Source organism: Helobdella robusta (assembly GCF_000326865.2).
Source record: "Helobdella robusta unplaced genomic scaffold HELROscaffold_68, whole genome shotgun sequence".
Classification (NCBI taxonomy): Eukaryota; Metazoa; Annelida; class Clitellata; order Rhynchobdellida; family Glossiphoniidae; genus Helobdella; species Helobdella robusta.
Genome location: NW_008705387.1, coordinates 701,423 through 716,607, shown reverse-complemented (window position 1 = coordinate 716,607; position 15,185 = coordinate 701,423). Strand labels below are relative to the sequence as shown.

The following is a 15,185-nucleotide window of genomic DNA, read 5'->3' as shown; positions in this document are numbered from 1 at the left end:
GGTATTAGTGAAAATAAAAGATAGTATTAAGATAAAAGGGATTGAAATGAAGAACGTCACGTTTTTGCTGCTCGCCATGTCGGCTACTCTCCTTCTGCTTCTCGCGTCGGCCCTGCCTCCAAGAAGAAGAAGTCTCATCTCCAAAAATTACATCTTCCCAAAAACTCACAGCAAAGTAAGTCTAAATCATTTTGTATCGATTAATTAATTAATTAATTAGCTTTGCTTTTTGAAGTTATTGACGAGCAATTCCACAAATTGTTTCTTTTTAGTAATTCAAACATTTTTTTTAATGTAAAACGATCCTTTTAAAAAAAAATTCGGTTATTATTATTTAATTAGTTAAACACGGAAGGTATACCAACATTTTGGTTTTCAGTTATTGATGATTTTTACTGAGAAATGCATTTACGTTAATCTCTTCTAGTTTCTTGTCATAGTTTAATTTAGTAAAATATGACATAAAAGTAGAAATATGATGAAATATGTAACAGATTCTTAAGCGTTTTATTCTTTCATGGTCTGATGGAGGGTTGGATTCTCCACCGAACCGAACTAGCTCTTAAGGAAGCACAAATTTTTAATTGCATTTTCGAAAGTTTCACAAACGTTCGCAGAACAAAAAAATCTTTTGACATGGGCGAAATTTTTGAAGGTTCTGTGAAACGTGAGACAAATTGTCCAATCCAACTTGGATTTTTTTTTAAATCAACTGGATGGAGTTTTTTTTTGAGAAATTTCAAACACAGTTTTGATTGTTGGAAATGAATTTTGAATTTCTTCGAATTTGCATAAAAACAATTCATTCAACCCCCATAGCTTATATAATTAGGCAGAGTAAGTTACCAAATTTTTAGCTGTTTTCAAAAGCTAATTATTCTGCAGATTTTATAAAATATTGCATCAACCTCGCATCAACATTTTACAATTGAACAATTATACTATATTATCTCAGAGGTGGACATGGGTCCATTTTTACTGACCCAACCGAACCCAACCAGCCTGAAAATGCAAAACCTCAACTCAACCCAACCCAACCCTGCATCTCCACGTGCCGCAATTTTAACCAACAGTCAAACTTTTACAAATAATATTTAAAACGCAGAACTCAAAAATAGAAGCTTATATTTGAAATAAAATACACTGGTAAAGTGATCACACTGCAAATGTCATGAAATAACTTCGGCAAGATTGCAGCACAATGTTTGGCGTATTCTCGCTGATTTTTAGTGCCAATGTTTTTACCTGACGAATCTCTAAATTGATATACCTCATTGCACTTAATACAAGCGCAATAATAATTTACAGGAATTTCGTCTTTATCATTTTCTTTCTTTTGAAATATCATGTGAAATTTCTGCCAGATTTCTGATTTTAAATTTGTGGGAGCTTTTAATATATACTTTCCTGTTTTTTCTGTAAATAAAAAAAAATTAAATACTTAAGTATGTTCAATCAATCAATCATTTAAATTTATCTCGTGTGATTTCTAAACTTCAATATATATATATATATATATATATATATATATATATAATTATCGATTATTTTTATTTTAAAACATAAACTTTAATTTTAACAACAGCGATTCGCCAAAAATAATGATGCCGAAGATCCGTTATATTCTTCTTATCCATTTGAGTACAACAACAATGAGCCTATCAGCATGGACTCCAACAAGTATGCAAACTCGCTGAACAAGGAATTTCCAAAGGCTCCGAAAGGAAAGCAAGTTTTCAAGAAAGCCCACGTGCCATGCCTCTTCAGCATCATCTCTTGCTGGAAATAACGTTTTGTCGTTCGCCGTTGGTTTTGAAATGATAACAATGATTACTTATCGAACGGTTTCGTCAATTTCATATTCAATTTGAATTAATCTCTTTAAAATACAGAGCATAACTCTTCGGTTTGACATGTTTAAGTATGTTCATGAAGTACAATTAAATTTGATGATTTAAATGATATTTTAAATAAAATATCTAGATGTTATGGAATAATCTGGAGTTTCTTTATTTATTATTTATTTATTCATTTATTAGTTTAGAATTATTACGGATATATATTTGGAAAAAAACTTTAGACAAAATTTAATAAAGCAATAATTATTATTTTCCAAAACACTAAAAATGTCATCTTTAAGGTGAATAATTTCATAATAAAATGACAAATCCAATTAATGATAAAATGACAAATTAAATTCTATTGCAATAGATATAATAAAATAATAAGAGCTTATATAATGGATTGTTTCATGGCTAATTATATATGAATAAAAACGCACAAACAAATAAACAAACACATACATTTTATTTCACTAGAACCAATACATCTCGTCCTACGTTGATGTTCAACGTGCTGATGATGAATTTTGAACAAAGTGTGATCAAAATTTAGTTGCTGTTGATAAGTTGTACCAACCAATTACAATAAGATATCACCTAGCGATTCGAACGGAAATATTTATTTTGCACACGTACGCATTAAACGCCTTATTGTTTGTGTTGTATGGTTGTTGGTGTTGTATGGTTGTTGGTGTTGTATGGGTGTTGGTGTTGTATGGTTGTTGGTGTTGTATGGGTGTTGGTGTTGTTTGGTTGTTTGCGTTGTATGGTTGTTTGTGTTGTATGGTTGTTGGTGTTGTATGGCTGTTGGTGTTGTATGGTTGCAAATTTGTAAGTGGGTTATTGTGGCTTGGATAGTCATGTTGTGGATGTTTTAAAAGTGACCCGTGAAATTATTCAGTAGTGAGTTCAAAACCTTGGCTAACGCATCTGAGAAAGTTTTTGCCCCACAAATGAGATGTGTTGAATGGAGAATATACACATGTATATTATTATCCTTATGTTTGTTTGTAATCGAATGTTTGTAAAACCCAAAAGCGCAAGCAAGTTGCAAGAAAAAATTCTCTGATAGAAAAGCCATCTGGCGAGTTATGACAAAAAAGCTTTCACTTTTCTACAAAATCTGTTTAGTCCAGGCTTTCTAAAAATGCGAAAGTTCATTTCAAAACTGTGGATTGACAATAGCAAAACTTTGTTTGTCATCAGACAAACATTTTTGAGGAATAAATAAAAAATTCATCTCCTTAGAACGCAATGTACGTACAATGATGCAACGAAACTGTCTTAGCGATGCATTTATAACTTGAACGGGACGGACACGTAGCATTATCATTTATAAATTTGTGAGCCAAGATAACAATTTAAACAAGATACGCTTGGAGACTGGTAACCAGTGTGGCTCACGTAATAAAGGACTGACATGTTCAAACCACGGCCGCCAGTAAGAATTTGGCAGCCCAATTCTGAATTAATTTAAGAATTGGTATCAATCTACCAGAAACAAAAACTATGGCATTAGTCCATCTTAGAATAAATAAAATAATATACAAAATAAAAGTGTAGACTTATCCAGCTGCATTTTAACAACTCCTAATTTTTTAAACGTTGAAACATTCAGGCACTACATTCTCAACATGCATCTTACATCTGCTTTGTTAAATTAGAATCAAACACGTCACACAAATCTCCAGCCAGATGACAACAGTTTATTTCAAAAACACCATTCTGCGCCATCCAATCATCAATCTCAGGCAAACAATAAACCAACTTTTCATTAAAATTTTCAAACAATATAAGTGAATCGCTAACAATAATCTTTATGCCATCAGCAAAACACAAAAGTTAAAACCAAATTTGCAACAACATCTGACTACCTCAGCTGTATACAACAAATGACCCAACAAAACTCTGAGAAGCACCAACTGCAGATTTAATTTCATTAAAACAAACTGCCGGACACGACCAACTAAAGATTACTCAAAATATTTCATTCCCATACTTGACAACCTAAAACGATAACAAGTTTGTTAATCTAAAAACCATGATCAACAAAATCAAACGCCGCACTCATGTATAAAAATGCAACAATCAAAAACACAATGATCATAAACAGCAGCAAACCAATTTGACATCACATTTAAAAACAAAATTCACAACATAATATTAAATAATAATTCAATAAAATTGGTTTGGAGTCCAAGCCACATTGGAATTTTGGACAACGAAAAAACACACCAGGCTGCCAGCCTGGCACACTCTCTTCCAATATCAAAAATTCCAATACCAATATCCGATATAAAACCCATCATACATCAATATATCGTATCTATGTCGCAGCAAAAATGGAATCAATCCAATAACTTTTAAAAAAGTTCAAACCCTAAAGTAAATAATCCAAATGTATTGCATCTAGAAAGAAGATTCCAAACGATGTTAAGTTTTTTCAGGTTAATAATTCTGCAGCTACAATTGCATTATTGATTAAAAATTTACTTTTTTTAAATTGTTTCATGACTGTAGTTGTGACTGATTGTGTATATCATTAATTATGAGTGCTTTACAGATTTTTTTTAATATCTCGCTTTTGCATTTGGTTTGCCTATGATGAGTTTGATTTTGTTGGTTTTGAATACATTTTTTTTATTTAGATGGCACTTTTGAGGACACTAAAACAATGTTCTGTCATTTTGTGAACAGAGGCCCTTTTCAATTTTATATTAAATAAAAGCTTCGGTAAAATTAATTTTTAGTAAAAATTTCAAGTTCGTGTTTCGTACAAGATACACCTAACGTGTGTGGCAATAGGCAATCAACTTTTAATACTGATAAAAGATGTTACGAATTGCATGGTTCAGCTATTTTCAATTTTAACATGTTAGAGAAAAAAATGTCTTAAATACCAGGCTCATATACGTGGAATATTTTTTATTCGCTAGCTGTTGGTAATTTTGGAAAACACCTCACACTGTAATGTCAGCTGAGCCAGTCAAACTCATTCGCTGGAAACTGGCGTCGTTCACATCTAAGCTCGATGGAAGGATGCTATTATTAATTGCGTTCAAATTATTTGAGCTTTTTTTTCATAAAACTCTATCAAACCGTTTATTTAAACTGTTATATCAAATGTACAAAAATTTTTATCGCTCTATACTCCAAAATGAACAAGCTATATTTCATGAAATGATCGTTTTGATTCAATTTCTTAAAATTGTAATGTGTTAATTCGTACCTTTAATTGTTTAGGTGTTTAATTGTTTTATGATGCTGAACTAAACTAAAATTTGTATTAACTGTTTCCTATTTTTATTGTCTTAAAAGTATTTGTGAAATTTTTGTGTCCCTTCATGTTTTAATATATTTTCCAAATTTTTAAAATCACAACACAGCGTTAATTAAAACAAAATCATTTAAGTCAAACATTTTTACGAACACAGAAAATGTAGAAATGTTTCTAAATTTGGTGCTGTTTTGAAATACTTTAGCTATGAAATTTGCATACTTGCGAGATAGCAAAAAAGCGTCCTTTTGGCACAGCCACGAGCAAGAAAATTATATCATGATCATCTTTTTGTAGAACAAAAACTTGAATGGTAAGTAACACCGAGTCGAATATTTCTATCAGGGTTGGAATCGGTCAATTTTCAAACGAGGAGCCGAAGTCGGAAAATTTTTTCATCCAACCCTGACAGCACGGAAATAAGAAACAGAAATAAATATAAGACCTTCCTTCTTCACTAAGAGTGTTGACCATATTTCTTTACAAAACCCATTATTGATTTAATAATTTTAATTAGCGTTGTTCATCCGAGCAAGACAACAAGCTTTAGGCACACTCAAAATTATATAAACAAAATTTCAAATGAATCAATATAAACGTGATGTTAAAATAATATTAAAACGATAAAATATTAAGCAAAGGATGTAAAAACCAAAATTTGAATACTTCTTAAAAGGAGAGTTCATTTTTTGGGAATGTGACTAAAAGAATTTTAGAAAAATACAAACAGGCTAAATAAATATAATTAAAAAGTTTTATTTTCCTAAATTAATCTGTAGAATTATTCAACAAATCAGAGCTTCAAAGTTGAGTGATTATATCAGCGTTGGCCAAATTCAGTTTGATTGCGTCATCGTCAGCAAATTTAGTTGCAAATGATTTCGAATCGGGACTGACAATATTTTTCATCAAATTATCTCCAGCCGATGAAAATGCAGACGACTCAATCTGGTCATCAGTTTTCGTGCTCTCGCTTATCTGGAGGATTTCCGTAAGAGTAGAACTTCTTGAAGGGGCGAATGTTATCTCGTCATCAACAGTCATGTACGTTTGCATATTTGTTGATGCTTTTGAATGACACAATTCAGCACAAAACTTCTCGAGCAACAAATCAACTAGGTACGACTGTATTTTTGGATTATAATGCTTCAGATTAAAAATGTTTCTAAATTAAAAAATTGTACAAAAAAGAAAATCAATGAAGAAAATGAAAGATTACTTCAACGATGAAACTGATCATGAAGTTCAAAATTGCTGTTGCAACGATTAATACTCTAAAAATGAAAGAAGGTGACAAGGAAAGCTGCAAATATATTAAACGAAATGTTTATAAAACATTTTTTATAATTTTTTTCAAATTCAGTTAATAAATTTTTTGATGGTGGGTTCAATTAGAAGGGACTCAATATTGCAAGAAGGTTGAAAATTATTTTAAAACATTGACAAAAAAGGATGCCTAGCAAATTAATCTAATCTGCCAGCCATAATAATCATAACTTCAGCAAAAACTGAGTTTTCAGCATGAATGCCACCAAATTAAAATGAGAAATGTTGAAAAGTTAAAAATATAAAGTTCACAAATGATCCACACTTCCACAGATAAACGTAAATTTATGTAAAATCGGTGAATAAAAATCTACAGTACTTACTTCCAAAACTTTTTGCAGCCACGGAAAAGGACAAAGAGTCAAATAGGCTGAGAGCACAAAACACACAATAATGTCCACTAAGAAAACATCTGTTGAAATTCAATAAAATAAAATGTAAGATTTCAACCTTCAATTCTTCTATCATTTAACAGTAACTAAGCAAAAGAATCATTGAATCAGCCAGCCAGCCAAGAAGTCAACCAATCAGCTAATCAGCCTACCTACCAACCAACCAATCAGCTAATCAGCCTACTTACCAACAAACCAATTGGCTAATCAAACAACCTATCAACCAACCAGCCAGTCAAACAACCAACCAAACCATCCAAACCTATGACTAATAATTAAAATAAAGGCATTTTAAAATTTATATGAAAGAGCTGATGAACGTCTGCTGAACTTATCTGTTACATGCAAATATCATTTTTTCTTTGCAAATTTAAAAGACTGAAGTGTTAATGGTTCAGACTTAATCAAATTTTAATATCCTACAATAGCGAATATTTAACGAAAATGTAGACAATTAAAAATTCACAGTTTGAAAAGATATTTCTGCGATGTGGAGATCCTTTTGTGAAGACGATGGACATGGTGATGTACTGAAATGATGATATGGCGAATATGAGCGTCACTTCATGACACCGGTAGTTACGGTCGTTGTGGTCAACAAATGCTTCAAACCTGTTCAATTAATTTATTAAACAAATTACTAAATCCGTTTACATTATTGATAGTTATAAAAATAATGAACGTCAGCTGTTTAACCAACTAAGCGTTAAATCATTTTACCATGACTAAATTTTAACAGTACATTCATTAACTCTAAAGATATGAAAAAATTTTAAAAAGTTGTAGAAGGAAAGGTTAGCATGTGCTGTACATAAATGTTTTGTACAAGTCTTCTCGCCTACAAGCAGCCTCAAATATTTCTGACATAATCCCTTAATATATTTGTTTCGACTGTAATATGTTGGTCTTAGTGCTTCTTGGCCCCATGAACGACTCAATCGATATTAGCTATTTTTGTGATGCCTCGTATTTAAACAGGTTCAGACCACTTGCTGAAGTAATCGATTTAATTATAGACGGCTTGATGATGGTGTAATGGTTTCAAAGTCAGCTGGTTTTTACTTTGGAGTGATCTGATTTAATGCAAAATGATCTCCGCATATTATGTAACGTGTGCGATACGCGATTTTACTGCATAATCAGGTACGCTGTGTGTGTGTGTGTGTTGTGTCATTAACACATATATTTTGACAAGGAAAAATGACTCTTCACATTAACATTTGGTGCTTTAGTTACCAAACTAACTTTTCGATAAAAAAATAGTTACATAAAGAGCATTTCTGTATTTAATATTACGGCCTTCTACAGTATGCACAGTTCAACAGTTGCCACCTCAGGAATGACCCGGAGACTCCGGGAATCGAACCTCAACTCCCGTCTCCCGAAAGTTTTTTACAAATCTCGAAAACATCCCGGAATTTTGCAGCAATCATATTTTTGAAAAAATATGTAAAATAAAAATAATGCTGGAGCGCAAGCCAGTCATAACGAAATTGCAATTTAAAAAAAATTAATATTGTTGGCTTGAGTTAATTGCACATCCCTGTTTGGTTTCGGAACAGCTGCTGCAAAGAAACTTTTTGAAGATCTTCCATACATAAAAAAAAATAATCATTTTCAAAAACGATTTTGATCAGTTCTACGGCAAATATTTAATTTATCTCGACAGACGGTGTGATTAAGAATGTTCTATATTTCAATCAATAAGTATTTTAATGTTGAAAGATCCTGTAAAGTAGCCTTCTTTCCAGAAACTTGTAGAAAATTTGGAAATAAACATTGATCTTGACAAACCTAACTAACGATGATTTTTGTGCGTTGAGCAGCGTTCAAACACTGTTAGTCCAGAAACATGAAAACGTGGTTGACAAATGGAAAGAATACTCTATCAAACTTAAGGACAAAAATTGCAGAAATGAGTTTTAACTTCTTTTGTATTTTCTATACCAGTTTCTAATGCTTCGTGTGAATGAACATTTAGCGTTATGATTTCTGCGTGGACAAAAGAACGAAATCGTCTTTCTCTAAGTGTACGGAGAGCTGAGCTGCGAATTTGTGAAAATTTAAAATACAGTTGTTCTCAATTTCATGACCTCCTGTTGCAACATCAAATCAAGAGTACACTTTTAAGCAAAAATAATTCTTTTAGAAACTATTGCAAAATATTGTAATAATGTTTTTGTTAACAAAATTAAATAAAATAGTGTTTCTCATTCTATTTTTGTGGCCTCTTTTATTCAACCAAACGTTTTGAAATTAAGATAGAAACTTATATACGTAATGCACATTTTGCCCACACACAACATTTCATTTCAAATTTTACAAAGCGCCATTTCCTTAACGTTCAACGGTACTATCCAAACGACATGCACAAGTGAACGCGCAAATCCCGCATCATATACACTGATATGATAACCTTGGACATATGGCATAATCTGGTTTCGAGCCCGATGACATGAACGTCATTGACCAACGCTCTAACCACTACACCACAGTTGCGGTCACACACACACACACACACATAGCGCTATATAAAACTTATGTACATATATTTATTCATTTATTTCTTCGGGAACTCCGTCATCGAGAGGTGTCAACTCTAAACAGTTGGAACATCTCTTGCACCAATGTAATCAGCCTTTTTGTTATCTTAATCAGTGAAATATGATGAACATTTTATTTTTTTAGTTTAATTTTTTTTTTGAGTATAATAAAAGTTTGTAAATGCAGTGTGTTAGTTTTTGATCATTAGAAATAGGTGCGGTCTCAAATGAGTTAATTAATTAATTAAAAAAAAGAAGATTTATAATTAAAATTTTTCAAAATTCGTTCTAAAGGAAAATGTATCAATAATGAATTCCGTGGAAAATTGTTTTGAAAAAGTTACTTTGTGTTGAATTAAAATGGTAAAAATGTTTTAATTTTCTTGCTTTGTGCTCAAGCTCATTTTTTCACTTTTAACCGTTAACATTCAATGCTCGCTCGACTAAAAAAATGTAAATATATATATATATGTATATAATATACATCATGTATGTGTGTGTGTGCGTGCGTGTGTGTTAAATTTGCTGATAAATTTTATAGTTATCGTTTTTGTAGATTGTAATAATTTTAAAAGTGGACAGTAGATGTGTCTTGTGATGATTCGTGCGAGTTTGTAATAATGTGTGGATAAATAGAATATAATGGTAAAGTGATGATGGTAGTGGTGATTATGATGGTATAACGACTTTTTTATCGGTTGGTACTAAACACTGCAATGTCATCGTGTTTTAGAAATTTTTGTAAAGATAAATCCAAATCTATCTGATAAATGCATTTTTTTTATAATATAACTAACGTCCACCGAATTTCAAAAATCTGGCAAAAACAGATCGGACGAAAAATTTATCAGGCGAATGTAACCCTCATGAACTGATCTGAGTCATTAAAAACTATAATAAAATATTTTAAACCATGATGTCTAAGAATAATTTTCACGGTTTCATGAGAGTATTTAAAATAAATTTTTATTTCCAGGATTTTTGAATAATAAATAATAAAAAAATTGTTTGTATTATTAAATTCAAAAAATAAATATAACAAATAATGCAACGAACTACTGACCACGGCTGATTGCTCGCAAACCGCCAGAGAAGGAACTGGAAGGAGAGATTGACGACGAGTTGAAATATGACGGAAAGAATTGGTGGAGCTGCTATGAGGGTGACTGAAGGTGGTTTCTTGCCAAGATTCCAATGAGAAGCAGTATAGGAAACTTTATAAATACATCAAATAACGTTAATAAAACAAATAGCATTAAATAATGAAGACTTTTCTTACTTCTCAGCATAAATAGAAGCCTCGACTTAAAAAGTAATTAGTATACTTAATTATTAATATTTAGTTGTTCATCCAGTTATGCAGTATAAAAAATGTTTTTCTTCATTCTTTAGTTCACTATGCCTAAACTAAAGTCTTGTGCAAATGTCGTAGAGTTTGTCTGGAAGGATAATTGTAATGGCTTAGAAAGTGTCCGCAGATGTTCAGAAGACAAATTATTATAAGATATACATTTTCTAAACTTCGCTGCAAGCAAGTGTAAAACGTAAAGGTAATTTGAAAACCATGTTCCAAAATGATAATTTGTTATTCAGTCAACCAAAACAATGCTGTTAGTAAATTAAAGTTCGTGTAGGAAAAAATCAAAACTTTTAACAACAGCTGATACAAGTAATTTAAAAACTCACGAGTGAGAAGAGACAAGCGATAAAGAGGACAATATGATTTAAATTTATTAAAAACACTTGGCAGAAAAGTGTAAAAAATATAAATTTGTAATAATTTAGAGACGTGTAGTAGGACAGCTTTTGAGGCACCGAATCGAATGATATGTAAAAATCTTGATGGCAAATTATAACAAAATAGAGTATGGTGTGAGGGGAGTGAGCAGGAAGGAATCTTCAATTTAACGACATTTATGAAGAGTGTCATTTTATCAACTAAAATAAATTCCAAATTGCAACCCTACTACTAAGGAAAATTATAACGAACAGCAAGACATTTTATGTAGTGCAATTCACAATGTTTGAACATCTGAAATCTTGCACCAACTAGCTCATCGTCAATTTTAAACACGAATGAACAATCAATTAAATTGATTAAAATATCAATCAATCGATCTTCGTGGATGAAGTTTTATGTCATGCCCAGGACCGATGATCAAATTAAATGATGATTAAATTGATAAAATATAAAAAAATTATTGGTAATAAAACACTTCTACAACTGATTAAAGTATAAATTTAAAAAACACACAATAACAAAATAACTAATATAAGGAATAAGGTAATTTATTTCAAGTTCTTACAGGTTAGCCCAAGACTTGTCAACAGAACTAGATCAATATACAGAAAAGCAAAATCAGTGAAATTAGCGCCAATCTGAAAAAAAAATTATAAAACACACGGAAATAATCCAAATGTTTTTTGTAAGCGACTTAAAAGTAATAATCAGAAAGTCAGTATAACTAAAAACTCTAATAGAATTATTCATAAATGAATTTTTAAAAGATACTAAATTTCGAGCATCGAAAATGTATCTTGAAAACAGTTTGCAAAATTCAATATAATTACCCAGTAGAGAAGACAAACGGACAAAAACTGCGTTAAACTGTAACCAGCCATGAATTTGAACGTTCCGAATGACGTCACTAAGGCTGCTCGACCTTCCCTGGTGAGAACATAATCAGTCGTTTGGAACAATTCGCAGCAAAAATGCAGTAGAGCGTGAAATGAAATACAACAAATAAAGATATGTACATGAAAATATAAAAAAAAGTAACACAATGGTTCGGTTCACAAGCACTGATTCTTTCAAATGGTGCGGTGCAAATAAAATACCTTAATGAAAATGTTTTTCATGCATCATCATCATCAAAAATAAAATAAAAATGTGTTTCCATAACTAAATGACGAGAAACATATTGGATAATTGAATTCAAGTAGTACATTACGAACCTCATGACATTTAAGACACATGATATGTTGGCTTGCTTGGAAGTGAATGGAGAGGCAACGGACGCCTCCGCCTCTGAAAGGGAGATTCCAGCATGGGCAGTCTTCAAGGCTCCACAATCATTCGCACCATCTCCACACATGCCCACAAAGTACCTACGAACAAATGTTTATTTCCAACAAAAATTCTTTTGTATCTATAATTATAAATTAACTGTATCACGTACAAACAGGCGTTATAAAGATTCACATGAAAGAGAAACACAAAACTAAAATTATTAAGCAAATCTTGGACCACAATGTTGAAATCCTGCATTACAATAATAACTAATATAATTCACGATTAGCTGAGTCAATACTTATAGAACAAGGACACCCGATAATAAATATACAAGAACGTGCATGGAATCCTTCCCACATACCAGAAACAGAGGAGATGATGACACGTAAAAGTGTCACACTGCACAAAGTTGAAGATCGTAATAACTAATTAAATGACCACCAAGTATTCACTTTAAACAAACAAAGAATTAACATTGTAGAGGCAGAGGATATATACACCTGAGCATTCGGATATATACACCACAATGTATCAATTCGAACACCGAAGATGGTATAGGAATATCGAAAAATGCTTTTTTGTTCTACCATGCTTACAGTAAAGTAAATAAATATTTGGGTTTTGAACTCAAGAAACTTGACAATGTTTTACGATCTAACGTAAGAAAAATCGAAAAATTAAGCAGGAAATTAACTAACGCGGAACACGTTGTGATTTTCCTCAGTAATTGAATTTCTTATAGTCTTAATCCAATATATATATATATATATATTGTTATTATTATTATTATTATCATCAACAATTTATTAAGCGCATTATAAAATTAAAATTTCTCGAGAGCGCTCTTTATTATAAATGAAATCAGTGAAGGTCAATAAAGTACAAATCGATAAAGTATTTCTATATCAAAATAAATGTTTTTAAGTTCCTCTTAAAATCATCTTTAGTCCAGGCATTCTGAGCGATTGCGGAAGACTGTTCCAGGCAATTGGTCCTGACACGGCAATATTTCTAGTTGCAATTTGTAGTTGAGTTGTTGTCACTGCCAGTAGGTTGGCATAGTCTGATCTCAATTTTACACCTGTTGAAGAAGCTGGTTTTTTTTAAGATTTTATTTACTAGATATACTGGTAACAACCCGTTCATAGCCTTATACATAGTCACACAAATCTTATAGTTGATTCTTTTTTTCACTGTTAGCCAATGTAGGTCTCTTAAAATGGGTGTCACATGGTCATACTTTCTACGTCCAACAGTTATTTTTTGCAGCTCTATTCAGTATCGATTGAAGAAAAGCAATAGATCTCTCTGGTAATCCATTAAACAAGCCATTACAGTAGTCTAACCGTTGAATGAACAAACGCATGAACTAGTGTTTGCATAGTTGTTTGATGTAAAGATTTTCAAACGCGGTATAACTGGCAAAGCTGATAAGAACATGATTTAGATATGGTTTTTATATGATCCTTGAAAGATAATCTTCAAAAATACATCCTAGGTTTGTTGCATTTTCACAGAATTGTATTTCATTATTATCAATTTTGACTGAATTAATATTAATTTTAGAAAGCTGTTGCCATGTACCGACTGATAAAAATTGAGTTTTCTCTTGATTCAATTTGAGACAATTTCTTGACATCCATGTGCCTATTTTAGTCAAGCATTCAATGAGATTTTCAACTTTTAAACAGTTCTGGTTCACTGCTAACTATTATTTGGATGTCATCCATCAGCGTACGCATGATATGAAAATCCAAATGATTCTATTACTTCATATACTTCAGCAGTGTGCAGTACAAACAAAATAGGTTCCAGGACTGAGCCTTGTGGTACACCAGATGACATTGCTTCAATACCAGATAATTTGTTCCCGAAAAAACCTGCTGAGTTTTTTCAAACAAGTACGAATTGAACCAATTAGCTACAACTCCAGTAACTCCGTAATCATATTGTAGGCGATTCATCAGGATTTGATGGTCTACGCAATCGAAGGCAGCACTCATGTCCAAGAATGTAAGCAAGAAACATATTGTTTATCAATAGCATTAAACAACTCAGACGTAACATACAGCAGTGCTGTTTCAGTTGAGTGATAACGTTTATATCCAGATTGAAATTCTGGTATTAAGCTATTTTTGTGTAGATAACTCAGTAGCGGACTGGCAACAACTCGTTCAATAACTTTGTAAACAAAGCAAATGTTTGATATGGATCTGTAACTTTTCATTTCATTCCTATCATCTTTCGTTTTCTTCAAGACAGGTTTAATAACTGCGTGCTTACATTTATTCGGAAATAATCCCTCTTGCAAACATAAGTTAAGCATATATATTTTTTAAACACACACACACACACTCACACACACGCATATATATATATATATACATATATATATATACATATATTTATATATATATATATATATATATATAGGAGATGCCATTTATTCCAGGCTGCACGTATGCGTGCTCGAACGGCAGCTTCAGCTGTTCTAGTACAATCCAGAACATCCCCTAGATATTGAAACGATGTGACTTTCTCTATCATAATGGCTTCAAAAACATTGCTATTTCGAATTTGTTGTTGTGGATTGATGCAAGCAGGACAAACAAAATTGGACACTTTAGATAAAGTACCAATTATTTTTGAACAACGTTTGTGACACCACTGGTTACACTGCTGACACTTGATTGAATTGTTACCAACACCAGCTTTACAAACAGAACAGGGCCATCGTCCAGTAACTGTGGATTGAATGGGTTCACCAGTGTTCATTGCTTTGGTTTTGCTGAT

General features: G+C 31.9%; 2 protein-coding genes across 2 annotated transcripts in view; one reads left to right on the top strand and one right to left on the bottom strand.

Moving 5' to 3' along the window:
• Window positions 1–46: 46 nt before the first annotated feature.
• Window positions 47–1,789, top strand: HELRODRAFT_181187 (hypothetical protein; the record flags this gene model as incomplete). The annotated part of the gene is made up of 2 exons (XM_009030446.1): window positions 47–175; window positions 1,586–1,789. 2 exons carry the CDS (start codon window positions 47–49, stop codon window positions 1,787–1,789), a joined length of 333 nt encoding a protein of 110 aa, XP_009028694.1.
• A 4,524-nt stretch (window positions 1,790–6,313) lies between these two features.
• Window positions 6,314–15,185, bottom strand: part of HELRODRAFT_89193 (hypothetical protein) — a gene marked incomplete at both ends in the record, with an annotated part of 28,684 nt that continues 19,812 nt past the window's right edge. The window contains 7 exons of the mRNA XM_009030395.1: window positions 6,314–6,421; window positions 6,768–6,856; window positions 7,303–7,440; window positions 10,432–10,593; window positions 11,686–11,758; window positions 11,951–12,047; window positions 12,335–12,487. Coding sequence (XP_009028643.1) covers window positions 6,314–6,421; window positions 6,768–6,856; window positions 7,303–7,440; window positions 10,432–10,593; window positions 11,686–11,758; window positions 11,951–12,047; window positions 12,335–12,487 — 820 coding nt within the window. The remainder of the gene's footprint in view (window positions 6,422–6,767; window positions 6,857–7,302; window positions 7,441–10,431; window positions 10,594–11,685; window positions 11,759–11,950; window positions 12,048–12,334; window positions 12,488–15,185) is intronic.